We start from the raw sequence: 16946 nt of genomic DNA, 5'->3' as shown, positions 1-16946 counted from the left end.
AAATGAACGGCATGTTAGAATTAAGCAGGAAGACTGTTTTTTAGACTTAAAAGAAATTAGAACAGGTGTTCCTCAAGACAGTGTGATGGGTCCGGTCCTATTAGTCCATTCATTAACGGTAAAATATTGCAAAACCTCTAAATTTTAAAGAACCGCTTGGATTGACATGAAATTTGGCATACACCTAGCTAACAAGTCAAAGAAAAAAAGTGATATTGTGCCGATATGTGCTTTTGCCCTGGGGGTGGTTTTCACCCCCTCTTGGGGGGTGAAAAAATATTCGTCCAAAGAAAGTCAGGAAATCGATAAACTGGCTAATTTTAAGTAACTTTTGTTCTATAGAGTTTTTTCACTAAGTCAATACTTTTCGAGTTATTTGGCAGTGAATATGTTCATTTTTTCAACAGAATAACCACGCTTTTAGACGGTTTTTCGCAAATAACTCAAATAGTAAGCATTTTGTCGAAAATACATTCTTAGCAAAAATATAGCCTGTAAAAAATTTAAAAGAATGGTGTATATATCACGGCTCTACACCTAGTACAAGCAGAGTTATAGCTAATGAAATATAGGTTCATATTCGTCAAATTCCAAATAGAATACTTTAACGTGAAATAACCAAAAATGAAGCACATTTTGGGGAAAACTCATTACAACTTATTTAAAGTGTTTAATAAAAGCTTCATTTTTGTTTTATAGAAAAAAATTCTAGTATCAAAATTAAACAAGTTACGCTCAAAATAAAGTTAGTCCCTTTTGGTTTTGGTAAAGAAATCGAGAAAATCACCCCCTAATTAGTATCTTTTTAATGAACTTAATCGTTACGACTTCACAAATTTCTTGACTCGTGTATATATTGTTTATATGATCTGTAAGTTTCATCGGTTCAAAGTCCTTATTATTGAAAGTGCTGTATTTAAAAGGGGTTGAACGAGTCACTGATCACGAATGTATGCAAATTTAGAAACACCAAACCTCAATAAATTTTTGTCTAACAGAAAAACAAAAAAATATATGATATTCAGAAAAGCAAATTTGACTTTTTTGTTTTTCGAGATTTTTGGTATCTCTAAAAAGTTTTAAGTTATTTTGAAAAAAAGCATCTTTTTCAAAATTTAAATTTTTAAAAATTTTACTTTGAAACCAAATTTTGTCAAAAATAAGCACTTTAAATCGATGAAACTTACAGATCACATAAAAACAACATAAGTAAAATAATTTGTGGAGCGGTAACGATTAATTTCGTTTAAGTTGCTAATTAGGGGGTGGTCTTCCCGATTTTTTTTTTGCAAAAACAAAAGCGACCAACTTTATTTTGAGCGTAACTTGCTTAAATTTAAAGCTAGAAACTTTTTGTAAAAACAGAAATAAAGCTTTTTTTAAACACTTTAAAAAAGTTATAATGGGTTTTTCCCAAAAAGTGCTTAATTTTTTGAATATTTTACGTCGAAATATTCTATTTGAAATTTGGTGAATATGAATCTATTTTTCATTGGCTATAACTCTGGTTCTACGAGATCCAGATACCCAACGCGTACTCCATTTTTTTTACTTTTTTATAGGCTATATTTTTGCTAGGAACGTTTTTTTTCACAAAATACTTACTTTTTTAGTTATTTGCGAAAAACCGTCTAAAAATGTGGTTATTTTGTTAAAAAATGAACATATTCACTCGCAAATATCTCGAAAAGTGTTGACTTGGCGAAAAAGCTCTATAGAACAAAAGTTACTTAAAATTAGTCAGTTTACCCATTTCCGGACTTATTTTGGACATATATTTTTTCACCCCCAAGAGGGGGTGAAAGTCACCCCCAGGGCAAAAGCACACATCGGCACAATATCACTTTTTTTCTTTGACATGTAAGCTATACGTATGCCAAATTTCATGTCAATCCAAGCGGTTCTTTAAAATTTAGAGCAAAAACCGTGAAAGAATGGACTATATACCTACTATACACGTCTACACGTGTGATATGCCTGTACTGGAAAAAAACACAGTTGTTACCTTTGCCGATGATACAGTTATCCAAGCCGTAGGGACGACTAGTGAAGAGGTCGCCAACAAGGTCCGAATAGCAGTTAACCAAATTCATAAATGGACACAAAAATGGAGAATCAGGCTGAGTGAAGCTAAATCTGTTTATGTTAATTTTACTAACAAAAAATACAATATGTACCAGTTACACTCAACAACATCCAAGATCCATATGCAGATACTGCTGAGTATTTAGGTATAGCATTAGATGTAGTACTGCCCTGGAAGGCTCATCAAGAAAAAAAGGGAAGAACTAAATATAAGGCATAAAAAATTGTATTGGCTAGTTGGAAGAAACTCCATTTTGTCGATCCATAATAAGTTATTAGTTTACAAACAAATATTGAAACCTGTATGGACTTATGGATGCCCACTATGGAGGTGTACTAGACCAAGCAGTGTAACAATAAAAAGATTCCAGAACAAAATACTGAGAAACATTAGTTGCTTCAACATGCTTCTTGGTACGTATCAAAGAGTGACCTCTATAAGAACCTAAGAATGGAAACTGTGGATATAATCATCAAGAAGATGGCAGGAAGTCTAGGCACGAGAATATCAAAGCAATACAGCTCCTCGATACTACAGGGCAAACTAGAAGATTGAAATTTATTATTCTAAATGGGAATAATATTAATATATATTTAGAATAATAAATTACGTAAATGCGACGAAGAAATAGCTTTAGAACAATATAGAAGATTGAAGAGGATAAAGGTTTTTGAACTAGTTTGAATGATAGTGAAAAGCAGAGTATACTGCTTTTGCGCATGTGCATGTTAGAATAGTGCACAATCTTGTTAGTTTAGAAAAGACCTTATAGGCTAAGGTCTTAATTTTAAGGAATATTAGTAATCTAGGTTAAATTAAATCTAGGTTAATCTGTCATTATTAATTTATGACCAGATTGTAATTATAATCACCATCGTACTGATGATTATGGAAAAAAATATTATCTAAAAAACTTTAACAATTTAACACTGTATTAACCTGGAGAAGATGTATTAATATACATATATTAACCCGTGTGCCTCCCCAGGCTGGGTGCCTCCAGGTGGATAGGGGAATGCCTCCCAGGTATGGGTGACACAGGGAAAATGAAATACCCAGGGCGGACCAAAATTAGCAACAATAGAGAATTCCTCCAAGATGTGACTGTTTACTCTTATAAAAGACATCAGTATTAAAAAATATGCTTTTCGACGGTTAAACTGCAAAACCTCGTAAGTCAGTTTTATGTAACTTTAGAGGAGAGACGAAAAAAATTGTGGCTTCTTTATGTAAGATTCAATTTATTCGTTTTGTGTGTGTAGGGTTCTTTTTAGGTAACGATTCCTTAAGTAAAATTCAGTAATATTGTTTTTTGCCAAAGAGCGACTTACGAGATTTTGTTACTTAAAACTCTCATTAAACTTACGAGGTGTTGTCTCATAAAAATGCAACTTACGAGGTTTTGTAACTTAAGATCTTACTTATGAGGTTTTTGTAGATGTCGCTAGTAGCATTAAATTTAAATATTGACTTACAAGCTTTCGTAGTTTAAAAGATATGTAAAAGTATAAACCAACAAAGTATAAAAGTAATAATGGACCAAAAATCGATTTACGAGGTTTTGCAGTTTAACTGTCGTTATATTAGATGTAAAAACGCGAATATCAGCACAATATGTGTAGCAAGAGAATCTATAAGTTGAATAAATGGTCTGAATAGATTCAGAATAAATTGGTCCCTTGTAGCTCAAAACAGTAAAGAAGCCCATGCCTTGTCCATGATTGTCATATCAAAACAACTTACCTTTTCTTTTACAGACATCACATCCTCATATCCCACCCACTGGTCAACATTATAGGCGTATGGTCCAGTTTCCCTATTGCTCCTATGCGCTGTCCATCGCTGATTCTTAATTCTATTACATATTTCGTAATAAGCTAACAATCCAGGTTGTCTCGTGTATTCTCCTGGTTCTCCTGGTCCGTTACTGGGTGCGTCTTCGTCATACCCGCTTTTCTTCATTAGGCTAAACGATTGGCCGTAGAATGGTACACCTAAGAGAAGTTTCTGCCGAGGAGCTCCTTTTGATACTAAGTACTCCATCGTGAAGTTCTGTAAAAGTTTATTTATAAGAGAAACAGAGTAAAGCATATTAAAAAACTTTAATATCGAAGTAAAAAACTTCTATTGTAATTTGTAGGTATAAGTATTATTTTAAAAATCCAAATAGATTACAATAGTTGTTCAAAACGAACGTTTCGGACTTATCAGTTCATCTTCAGTGAACTTTGAAGTACATACTTGCACTAATAACTGCAAAAGCAAACAGTGGTTGGGTTTATAAATGTGATGAGAATGAATAAAACTATCCAGGAACAGGATGTGTCTCTATTTGAATTACATCTGCCTTGGACCGCGCAATAGCCTGCCAACTTAATTTTGTTGTTTGAAATTGGCCCTTAGAAGTCGATGGTAAGACGCTATCGGACGTAGCTAGATGACGAAGAAATTGTAATTTCTTCTTTTTCCGAATTTGTATATAAATATATTTGTTTTTTAAAGTAATAAACAAAATCTATATACAGAAATAATTTTCACTTACCACATTATACTGAGGATATTTATCAGTAGGTTTTCCGTATAAAGGACTAACATGACCAGTATGCCCCTCCCACGCTCCATGATAGTCGTAGGACATTACCGAAAAGAAGTCCAAATTTGCACCTAAAGTTGGAAGGTCATATGCCAGATCGATCACTTCTTTATATCCAGATATAGCAGCTGCTAGCACCAGTGGGGGTGACTGCTTATCGAATTCTTTCCTTAATTCCTAAAATACAGGGATGATTAATGATGTCTTGTGGAACATAGCATTTTTTATGAATACCTGTATAATTTTGGCAAAGTTGGTTTTGTCTGTAGAGGGTCCTCGTTTGCAATTGCTTTGCCAACAGGTGGGGTAGTTCCAGTCGAAATGTAACCCCCTAAATTTGTGCCTACGTAGAAAACCTACGACTCCAACGACAAATCGTCTCCTAGCGGAACCATCGCTTACTAATCTGGAATATTTATCACCTGTCGAGTCTGTCCAGCCTCCCAATGATAGTAGTACAGTGGTGTCCTTCAATGAGGTAATTCTTTCGTAAAGGTCTGTAAAGTTTTATTTATTAACGGCAAAAATATTAGGAGAATTTAAATTGTGTACTTACTATTGTCCAAATCTGCCCATGGATCAAACTCCTTCACCAAGAGCTTCTCTGGATCTAAACTCGCAAAGGCATAAACCACGTGAGTACATAGTCTTTGGTCTATATGCTCTGGTACAAACTTTCCTTCTCCTTTTCTGTAGAAAGCCCAATTGGTCACGTAACAAACAACCTAGAATAAGTTCATATTAGTAGGTAGAGGCAGAGACAGCGACAGAGTTGGAAACAATGCTAGAGACGGAGATGGTAGCACAAAGAGAGACCAGAACCAGAAAATCTGAATATTATACCCACTTCTCCAAAAGAAGTGTATGACGAAATTAAAACAAACAAATATCCAAAGAAAGCACCTGACTTTGACCTTATCACTGGAGAAGATACCTTATCACCAGATACAGAGATAGATAGAGAGACAAAAATAGAGAAGACAGAAACTCAGACTCCCAAGACAGAGGCAAAGGCAGAAACAGAGACTTAGACAGAATAAAAAGTAGAGATCAAGATAGAAACAGAGAAGCAGATATGAATGGAGTAGGGGACATAGACAGAGATAGAAATAGAGTCAAAAACCAAGGACACAGGCAGAGGCTAAAACACCGACAGACACACTAATAGAGAGAATAGATGGATAAAAAGATAGAGATAAAAAGAGAGCAAAATAAAAATGTCGAAATGTATGTAAAAATAATGAAAGGGATGAAGTAATAAAAAATAGAACTAAATCTAAGCAGAAGAAAACAAATAAATATTTAAAACTATTATAAGCAGAAATCCTTGTAACAACAATAAAAGAGAGCAACAAAAGAAAATTAAGTAGAACAAAAAACATACTGCAAAGAATATATTATAATAATACAGATGCTTACTTTTGCTCTATCATCTTCCAGGTTCTCCTTTATTAAATTCGTTTCACCTAAGCTAATTTCCTTTAAACTACTGGCCAAAAAGACAGTCTCTCCAGGTCGGCACATTTCTGGATTGACATGGTCACATTTTCCGTTTGTCGGATTGAACATGAGGTTTTGTCCGCATGACAGGTGATAGATTAGTCCGTTCTTGCAGACGTAAAATGCTGCACAATTCGAAGAATCGCTGTAGTATCCTGAGGAGTCACAGACACCAAATGGTTTGGTAGGTTTTGTGTATGCATCAGTTAGAAACGTTGGATTGACTCCTACAAATAAGATATTAAGTTATTTAAATATTTTATAATGTCTTAATTATACTACTACTACATGTCGGTTTATAACGTCCTCCGCTGATTTCCGACTTCCAATCGCCACTGCGTCCGGTTGTTCCATAGGCTCTCTTCTATGTTTCTTTATTTCCTTTAGTATTCGTTGTTTATCCATTCTTTGTATAATATGGTCGAATCTGATAAGTTGCTTTGGTGATAAATCATCCGTGATTGTTCGTTTGATTCCCATTATTTTTCTAATGAGTTCGTTGGTACTTAAAAATCCTTTCTCTTCTAGATCTTTCTGCTGCTCGTCTCCAAAAATCCATAACGTTCAGTGGCTATACCTCACAGCTTTATTGATACTTTTCACTATAGTCTCTTATTTTCTTTTTTTATTTTCTTTGCTGATAGATTGGTCCCATAAAATACTGTTTCAACATTATTATGGTTTTTATACCTGACGTATTTCTTTCTCTTTTTGGCTTTGTCTAATGTTCCATCGTGCAACATATTGATATCTAGATAGGGGACATCCATAAAGTACGTCGTAAAAATTTTTGAGTTTTTAATACCCTCCCCCCTTTCCGTCGTAAAGCGTCGTTTGCAGTTGACCCCCCCTCATACCGACGTTGCAGTTGCAACTCATGACCCCCCTTTTTTAGTGATTTTTTTAATTCCATGTTATTCCCAGATTTCCAGTATCCAAATCAGTATTATTACTATGTAGCTCATTAATATCCGCGTACTCTCTCAATTCACTGTACAACTAATAATCAGCTTTATAGAGACAAAAGACAACACTTTTATCGGAGTTTCTATGCTTTCTTAACTGCATCATATAAATCTTGATACTTATTTTGTTTTGATTTCAATGCCATTTCTTTTATTAAGTATAAATAGATACAATGTACTAACTAAATAGAATAGAATATTTTATTTCTATTCATTCTTTTAGAATTTTTTCACACAGAGTATTCAGTAAATAAGTGAACAGTTTAATATTTATTGCTTCCAGACGTTGTTCTGTATAGAAGCGTTTGTTTAAAGACATAGGGCAAAGTTTTATTGTTTGTTATTTTGTATAAAACTGCTAGCAATATTATTAAGGCTGTGAGTGATAAAAACGAAATGAAAAGTATACGATGAAAGTAATATACAAATTCTTTTTCATTCTAAAGTGGGGTATATTTTTTTATATTCGTGAACTTCAAACGACGTCGGATCTGCACTTATAGCCCCCTCTCCCCTGTCGTATACCGTCGTAATAAGCAAAGTCCCCCCTCCCCCTTTTCAACGACGTAGTTTATGGATGCTCCCATATTTGTACTAGTAGCATTGCTTTATCGTGGTCATACCATCTAATATGAGATCTATTTGTTCTCCTTCAATGCACAAGTAGGTATTCGGTTTTCTTTTTATTCACTTTTAGACCTCATACCTATGTATATCATACTCTTCAATTAATTTTCGAGCCATATAGTTTAAATCGTCATAATATAATCTTGAGCCATTATTACTTGATCGTCTGTAAAGTTGAGCGTCTCCATTGTTCTACATTGTTGCTTCCATATTTTTAAAGCACTTTCGGGGTATACTTAAATAAAGTAGGGGACAGGCAACATGCTTGCTTTAATCCTGTTGATGTTACAAATCCTGTTGTTATTTGTGTCCCTGTTTTTATTTTTGTTAGGGGTGATTGTATAGTACATAGTACTTTGACGGTTTTTATTAATTCTATGTATATTAATATTCTTGCAATAATTGCCACAGCTTCTTTAGTAGAACGCTATCGTAGGCCCTCGGTAGATTGACGAACAACATATAAATTTTTTGATTCCGTAATAATGTCTTAATTCTATTTTGGTTATTAGGCCAGAAAATGAAGCTGAAAAACTGGCAAAACCTCACAATTTTTTCGTCCAGCATCGATTTCAACAAAAATTTTGGATTAGGATCAGTTCACCCTCTAGTTGATTTTCTATATTGAGCAGTTGTACGCGTTTGGTTTTATAAGGGTGAAAACTACCCCTAATAGTAAAAAATTATAAAATAACATTTTAAACTTTAATATGGTCAACATTTGATTTTTATGAGGTAAATAATTATTGTTTTATGCTTCAGGATATAATATCATAATATTTTAACCCTTAAAACTACCCTTGTTGGAGCTATATATAAAACATTTATTTATCCTAAAAGACTGATTTCGGCTTGCATCGATTTGAATAAATATTTGGGATTAGAATTATCTTACCCTGTACTTCATATTCTATATCATAGTCAAGGGCGTTGATTATTTTTAGGGGTTTAAACTACCCCTTATTGTCAAAAATTATATATATATATAAAATAGATGAAATAGAGAATGTGGAAAAATCCCCTTACGAACAATTCACACATCCACCATTTCGTAAGGGGATTTTTCCACATTCTCTATTTCATCTATTTGATTTCGTACGAGTGGTCGTTAAACCAATAACCTTGGATCTTTGGTTCACTGAGTGTGTTTCAAAGATCTACATCTTATGTTTTTAAACATATATATATATATATATATATATATATATATATATATATATGTTCGGAAAGATTTCCGCGGTCAGGTAAATGAAAATTACTAAGTTCTCGGGAAGAACCGCGTTGAGAATTTATAACTCGACGTTTCGGCACCCTTTTTGGAGCCATTATCAAGAGGGGTATGGTTCCGTTCGAGTTCGGGGTCTCAATCTGCCTACTCCCCTCACTCGTGACGTACCAGTAGTGTCTTGTTCTCTAGGAGAACGGTCAAGCGGCACTGAGGTCTCAATCTGCCTACTCCTCAGTGTCGAGTGACGACCTGTCTTCGCCTGTGTAGCTCCTTTTATACTCTCAGTGCGCGCGGGAACTGTATGCGCGGGAGAGGCCTGAGTGGGATCGACTGACGTGGGGATTCGCCGAAGCAGCGGTCGCCATGTTGCCGGCAGTCTTTTGGCGTCATCGCGTGTGTTTAGGCTGTGAGGGCGTTTTTCAATTTCGATGGCTTCACGGATGATTCTCGATTTTAAGGAGCGGACAGGGGCGATGGTTTTTGCTTTCTCGAAATCTATTTGGTGACCTGTCTGAATATGTGTGTGAACAGATGTGTGCAATCTTGTCAGATCCGTAAAAGACCAAATCCCCAATGAAGACCATGGTGTCTACGAGATACCTTGTTCCAGTTGCCCACGGACATACATAGGACAGACAAACCGACGAATCCAAAACCGTATCTACGAACATTCCATATCTGTAAAACATTCCGACACTACTTCAGCCCTTGCCCAACATCATATTCAGACAGGTCACCAAATAGATTTCGAGAAAGCAAAAACCATCGCCCCTGTCCGCTCCTTAAAATCGAGAATCATCCGTGAAGCCATCGAAATTGAAAAACGCCCTCACAGCCTAAACACACGCGATGACGCCAAAAGACTGCCGGCAACATGGCGACCGCTGCTTCGGCGAATCCCCACGTCAGTCGATCCCACTCAGGCCTCTCCCGCGCATACAGTTCCCGCGCGCACTGAGAGTATAAAAGGAGCTACACAGGCGAAGACAGGTCGTCACTCGACACTGAGGAGTAGGCAGATTGAGACCTCAGTGCCGCTTGACCGTTCTCCTAGAGAACAAGACACTACTGGTACGTCACGAGTGAGGGGAGTAGGCAGATTGAGACCCCGAACTCGAACGGAACCATACCCCTCTTGATAATGGCTCCAAAAAGGGTGCCGAAACGTCGAGTTATAAATTCTCAACGCGGTTCTTCCCGAGAACTTAGTAATTTTCATATATATATATATATATATATATATATATATATATATATATATATATATATATATATATATATATATATAAACATTGTAAACCTTAATAAGGGTAAAATTTTATTTGATTGGTTAAACAATGATCGTTTTATGCTTTAGGATATAAAATCATAACATTTCAACCCTTAAAAACCACCTTTAATAACATTGTAATTTTTATAAGTAATTTAATAGATCTATAATCTTTTTGATTAAATACATATTTTTCGAGTTATTCTCATAAAACCCTCTAATAAAGTCGATTTTTTCGTCGAAAAATTGTTACTTTCAACCACGTATAACTCGAAAACTATTAGTTTTTAGAAAACTTAAAAACACATTTTTTTCTTAAAATTACTTTTTCCGTTGATTTCCGTGGTTAAAATGTAATGAAAAATTCACACCTCCGAGATGGGGTGGCAACCGTCAAAAGGTTTTAGCGTACAGCGGCATGATATAGAAAATAATCCTTGCGCTATTCCCTACCTTCTGTGAAAATTTCAAGTAATTTCAGCGTTCCGCGTAAAAAATTGCTAGCCAAAATGCTTCATTTCCTGACCTATATAACTTACTAAAGAAAATATCTTTTATAGTTATACAGAAAATATAAATGTAAATCAAAGACAAAACTAACGGAAGTTTTAATTTCACTAAATTACAACAATTGATATTTTCAATTACATTTAAATACTGACCTTTTATTTCGCTATTAACAAGTGTCATAAGAGGCCATCTTGGTCCGCAAAGACCTTTGAAGTCATCAAAATCTGCTGCATTTACTGCTATGCCTCCAAGATTATGTTCTTTTGCATAGTCAACCTTAAATATCAATAAAATTTGTAATAAATATCAATATAATTTGTCCTCGAAAGATAGGCAAAATGCCCTCACTCCCAGAGTTAATTTTTGTTTCATTTGTTAAGTTCCATGTAATTAAGAGCCATCTACCCCAATCCTCATCCCTGGCTCTACTCGAAAATGTCATTTTTTCGTTTTATTTAAAAATTTTTAAAAATTTACACATATAATTGAGGCTTCTACAAATCTTGCCTATTTTTTATAGACCCATAGGTTGTCTCAAAAACGGATATAATTTTTTATTGGAGGTGGTTGCAGCTCTATACAAATCAATCAACATACACAAATAAAAAAAACATTTTTTGCTGATGATCATCTGCACAATTATCATCATCTACAAAAAGTAATTATAGATATATCATCTATTAGGCTATTGAATATCCCCAACTATAGAAAGGAACTACAACGTTAACGGGGTTTTAATATTTCATATGGTCAATGAATCTCTATATATGAAAAAACCGCGGAGTGCTACCATTTAAAGGGGTACGTTTTTGAGAAATGGGTGAATTAGTCCCTGGGCACAGGTTACATTAGGGTGAGTTCTATGCACTTTTGGTACAATCACGTCTACATAAAAATTATTCCTGGTTAAATATCCTATCTCAATATAACTTTTTAAAGTCAAAGATACTTTTTTTTTACAAAAATATATTCAAAAGAAAAAGCACAAAAAAAAACCCAAAAGATAGAAATTTTGTTTTTTGTCACATAACTTTTGTCCACGAGGATATAGGTATAGACATTGCTTCACGAAAAAAAAAACTTACATATTTCCTCTTTAAAATGATATTTGGTAGATGTCATTAGGATTTACAGTTTTCGAAATATGATTTTTCAAAGTTCCCCACTCACAGCAATTTTGGGCAATTTTCCTTGTTATTTTCCAAATATTGTTCTGTAACTTTTTTCTAAGTAACTTTAGGCATATGCAATGGTACATGTAAGAGGAATAGAAATCAATTACCTTTAAAATGTTCAACTGTATAATGTTGTACGACTTCTTTTAAAGAGGTTATTTTTTTCAAGATTTTATATTTTTAACGAGTTTTTATATGTTTTACGATTATTTTTTAAATTTTCCATTATAACTTTTTTTCTTCATTTAGGTATATATTACATAATAAAAAAAAGCTTATTCTGTTTACTTTAAAATGGTGTATTATAAAAAAATTCTAGGATTATTTTTGAATAAGATATGCTTTTTCAAAATGTAATAAGTACTTGCAACGATTTTTGATTTTAGGATTATTTTTTAAATTTCTTATAACTTTTTTATGTGATTGTGTGTTATGATTGAATCTTATTTTTTATAGGTAATACTTTGGATCCACTTGACTCGGCCGGGCAAACTTCAAAATATGGATTAATTCCAATATTTACTGTCAAAGCTCCTGCACCACAAGCTTTGCTTTGCTTTGCTTTGCTTTGGTTGTAAGAAGATAGGAATTAGTTGTTCAATATTCTGCATAGGGTGCATGTTCATTGTTCATGGGTACTAATTGTGGGAACTCTATAACTGATGTGTCAGAGGAAGATATTGAAGCTAATGCTAACGAAGAGATGGACTTTGATTTTGAAAATTTTTTAAATGTCAACGTTTAAATAATTTTAACTAAAGTGATGTTTTCTAAGACTAATGTTTATGTAATTTTTGTAAAAGAAATAATTTTAAATAATACAGTTAAAAAAATATCAAAGAATCACTCGGTCTCCATTATTTAAATATAGATAATACACTATTTTAAAGAACAGAAAGTAAGCCCTCTTTATTGAGCAATATATAGTATATTCATGTACAAGAAAAAAAAAGTTGAAAAATGAAAAATTTTAAAAATAGTCCTAAAATCCAAAATCGTTGCAAGTACTTATTACATTTTGAAAAATAATATCTTATTAAAAAATAATCCTAAAATTTTTTGTAATACATCATTTTACAGTAAACAAAATAAGCTTTTTTTATTACATAATATAATATATACCTAAATGCAGAAGAAAAAAAGTTATAACGAGAAATTTCAAAAATAATTGTAAAAAATGTAAAAATTTTTTTTTTATATTAGGTATTATATAATATATAATGTATAATATATAATATATAATATATAATATATAATATATAATATATAATATATAATATATAATATATAATATATAATATATAATATATAATATATATTATATAATATATAATATATAATATAATATAATATATTGTATAATATTATTTTATTTTTATATTATATTATAAAAAATCGTTGAAAGGTATAAAACCTTGAAAAACCATAATCTCTTTAAAAAAGTCGTACAACGTTATACAGTAGACCATTTTAAAGGTAATTGATTTCTATTCCTATTCCGTGTACCATTGCATATACCTAAAGTTACGTAGAAAAAAGTTACGGAACAATATTTGCGAAATAACAAGGAAAATTGCCCAAAATTGCTGTGAGTGGAGAACTTTCAAAAATCATATTTCGAAAACTATAAATCCTAATTACCTCTACTAAAAAATATTTTAAAGAAGAAATATGTAGGTTTTTTCTGTAAGGCAATGTCTATACCTATATCCTCGTGGACAAAAGTTATGGGACAAAAAACAAAATTTCTTACTTTTGAGATTCTTTGTGCTTTTTATTTTGAATATATTTTTGTAAAAAAAGCATCATTGACTTTAAAAAGTGATATTTAGATAGGAAATTTAACCAGGAACAATTTTTATGTAGATATGTTTGTGCCAAAAGTGCATAGAACTCAGTCTAATGTAACCTGTGCCCAGGGACTAGTTCACCAGTTTCTCAAAAACGCACCCCTTTAAATGGTAGCACTCCGCGGTTTTTTCATATATAGATGTCCATTGACCATATGAAATAATAAAACCCCGTTAACGTTGTAGTTCCTTTTAGCTATCTTATTTTGAATATGATCAATAGCTTATATCTACAACATTCTGAACTCTATGAAATTATGACTATGGCAAAAAAATGGAACAAGCGTCAAAGAGCAAAATTGGCGAAACCATGAAGGGTTTACAAGAAGTTCATGCATACATAGATTAAATTTACAATAACGGAAATAACTACAAAGAAAAGAAGGTAAAAAATGTGGATATATGAGTAAATAAACCCACAAAACCAGGTAAGAAAACGTATCCAGCAGGTAGCTATCAATAATCCCAATAAACCATATTTACCTTTCTCTTAATACTATCAAGATCATCATATCCAACCCATTGATCTCCATTTACCATATACGGAGACCCAGAGGCATCCTCACTTTTAAACCATCCTTCATTCAGGAACATTTCACATATTTCAAAATAAGCCAGCAGTCCTGGAGTTTTAGTATAAAATCCCTCTCTTCCTGGCCCAATAATCGGCGAACCAATTTCGGTTTCGTTGGAGTATTTTAATGTGAACGATCTTCCGTAAAACGGGATTCCCAGAATCAGTTTTGAACTAGGAAGACCTTTTCGTAGCCAAAATTGTACGGCATAGTCCTGCAAAAATATAACAGTGATGGTCAAGTTTTGTAAATCAAATAAGATTTTTTCCAAAAATAAAAAGCATATAGCTCATTCGGAAGAAAAGTGACACAACTCAAAATGCATAAATTTAGCTATCTTGTTAAATTGACTACAAGAATCCTATTTTACTTCCAATTACTTTTTACCTCCAATTTCGAAAAATGGCGGTAGTGTCATTATTCCTTTGGCGGTAGAATTAATACTTTTATTCTGGAAGACTGACACTTTTCAGTTATACTCTGATATTCGACTTGAACTTATCGTTATTTGACACAAAAACCGTTGTATTTCGAGAAGTGTCCTAGGTATTTTTTGTTAATTTTAAAAAATTACTAATATTTTACAAGAAAAGTGACATAACTCAAAAATTTGGTCTTTTTTATATCAGATATCATAGTTTTTTTTGTTTTGCCTCTTACATAATTAGAAACATTCACTTATCCATATTCTTTGTTTTTAATTTATAAATTTTAGTAGTTACCGTTTAAAACTTACAGTTAAATTAAGATCTAAAAAATCTATTTTTGTCTCCCCTGAAAAAAGTTGTTTTATGAGTTGGGATACTTTTCTTCCGGATGAGTGATATATGTTTCTTTGTATAATATACATACTACTTTTAAGCCATATACGTAACATCCATCCAAACATTTTTCGCAGAGTTCCCTGTTTCGAAATAATATAATAGAAAATAAAATTAGACCCTACCTACCTCCAAACACTGGTTCAAAGAAGGTCCCTGTTCATGGGATGATGTATTAAAGAGTGGCCTAATTTTTGTGGTACCTATCACTATTATTTTTAATAACAGATCTGTCTTCTTATTCATATGACCTTTCAAAACATTGGTTACTATCATATCCGTCTTAATTTTATTCAGTGCCACACTAAATAGCATGCTTGCAGTGGCGTACTGAGCATGGTTCCCGGGCTCCGCAGGGGCCCGCTTTAATGCGCTTTTTGCTTCTTTTGTTTCTAATTTGATGGGGACATTTTGAACTACACAAGTACATACATAGGAAATGTAACTGCTAAATAGATTTTAATTTTTGTGTAGGTACCTATAAATAAAAATTCCTCAAAAAATTTGAAAACAAAATTTATTGAAATACAGGGAACCCTGTTGTAAAGTTCCTTACAGGTTTTTCCTGCTTTCCAAAGCCCATGTTTCAACATTTGTAAAGACTAACCAATAGGGCCTGCCTACACGTGATAACTCAAACACTTGTATATTAGCAAGATTCATGAATAAGATGTAGATAAACTAAAAAGTTGTAAATATGCATTGCAAGTTTTATACGACCATAAAAATAATCCCAATACTCGATACTCGTGTTTATTGAACCGTCATCATTCAGCCTGTACTTTTATAGAGGTGAGTAATTCTTAAAAATTGAAATTAAATTCTAAATATAGACAATAGTGGTGAGGATAATAATAATAAGACACTATACCTACATAGACACTAATTTCTTTTTGAGAAAATCTCGTCGTTTGATAAAAAATATCAACCCCAGCGTTATCCAGGGTTTTTTTTATATATTTTTTAAGCGTTTTATCTCCCTAGTGGTTTGCATGTAATTATTTAACTTATTTATAAATGTATCATATTATGCAATTTCAGAATCTATTTTGTTGATATAAATTTTATTCCAATGTTAATTTTTTAAAAGCTGTGTTAGTTTTTCGATATTAATGAGGTTTTTAATCATAAGGTTTTTAATTATGACTGGAATTTTGGATGTAGAACATTTTTGAGTTTCATTATTTATAAAAACGGCTGGCGTAAAGTGATCAATCATGTGAGTACGAAGAACGATAGGATAAATATTAATTTACTATTTTAATAGTCTGTTGTTTTTTTAAAAAGTTTCTAACATCAAAAGTAAGTAAATTTCGATCAAAATAATGTTGGTATCTTTTTTTTTGGTTGGTAAAAAAGTCGTGAAAATCACTTTCTTATTAGCATCCGAAATGAAATTACCGCTTCACAAATTACTTTACTTATTGTTTATAAGATATGTAAGATTCGTTGGTTCAAAGTGCCTATTTTTGAAAAGGCTGTAGTCAAATGGGCTTAAACGAGTCACTAATCACGAGTGTATGCAAAATTTGAACAGTCATATCTTATAACCAATTTTAGTCTTCAGGAAAACAAAAAGTCCAAAATATTCACAATAGCAAAACCTATATTTTTTTATAGTAGTTAAGATTTTTGGTATCACCAATAATTATTAATAAAGTTATTTTAAAAAAACAAAATTTTTTCAGTTATAATTTTTTTTTAATTTAAAACCAAATTGTTTTTAAAAATGAGCACTTTGAAGCG

At 32.6% G+C, this 16946-nt stretch overlaps 1 protein-coding gene across 1 annotated transcript in view; it reads right to left on the bottom strand.

The window, feature by feature from the left end:
- The window catches only part of LOC114327407 (probable chitinase 10), a 127095-nt gene that overhangs the window by 75766 nt on the left and 34383 nt on the right, over positions 1 to 16946 (bottom strand). Inside the window, exons 8-14 of the mRNA XM_028276017.2 lie at positions 14288 to 14593; positions 10932 to 11055; positions 6099 to 6406; positions 5236 to 5404; positions 4914 to 5176; positions 4629 to 4856; positions 3830 to 4138 (exon numbers count right to left, since the gene is read on the bottom strand). Of these exons, the coding sequence (XP_028131818.1) occupies positions 3830 to 4138; positions 4629 to 4856; positions 4914 to 5176; positions 5236 to 5404; positions 6099 to 6406; positions 10932 to 11055; positions 14288 to 14593 (1707 nt within the window). The remainder of the gene's footprint in view (positions 1 to 3829; positions 4139 to 4628; positions 4857 to 4913; positions 5177 to 5235; positions 5405 to 6098; positions 6407 to 10931; positions 11056 to 14287; positions 14594 to 16946) is intronic.

Source organism: Diabrotica virgifera, chromosome 2, assembly GCF_917563875.1.
Source record: "Diabrotica virgifera virgifera chromosome 2, PGI_DIABVI_V3a".
Classification (NCBI taxonomy): domain Eukaryota; kingdom Metazoa; phylum Arthropoda; class Insecta; order Coleoptera; family Chrysomelidae; genus Diabrotica; species Diabrotica virgifera.
The sequence above is the reverse complement of the archived record's forward strand: the minus strand, read 5'-3'. Positions and strand labels throughout refer to the sequence as shown.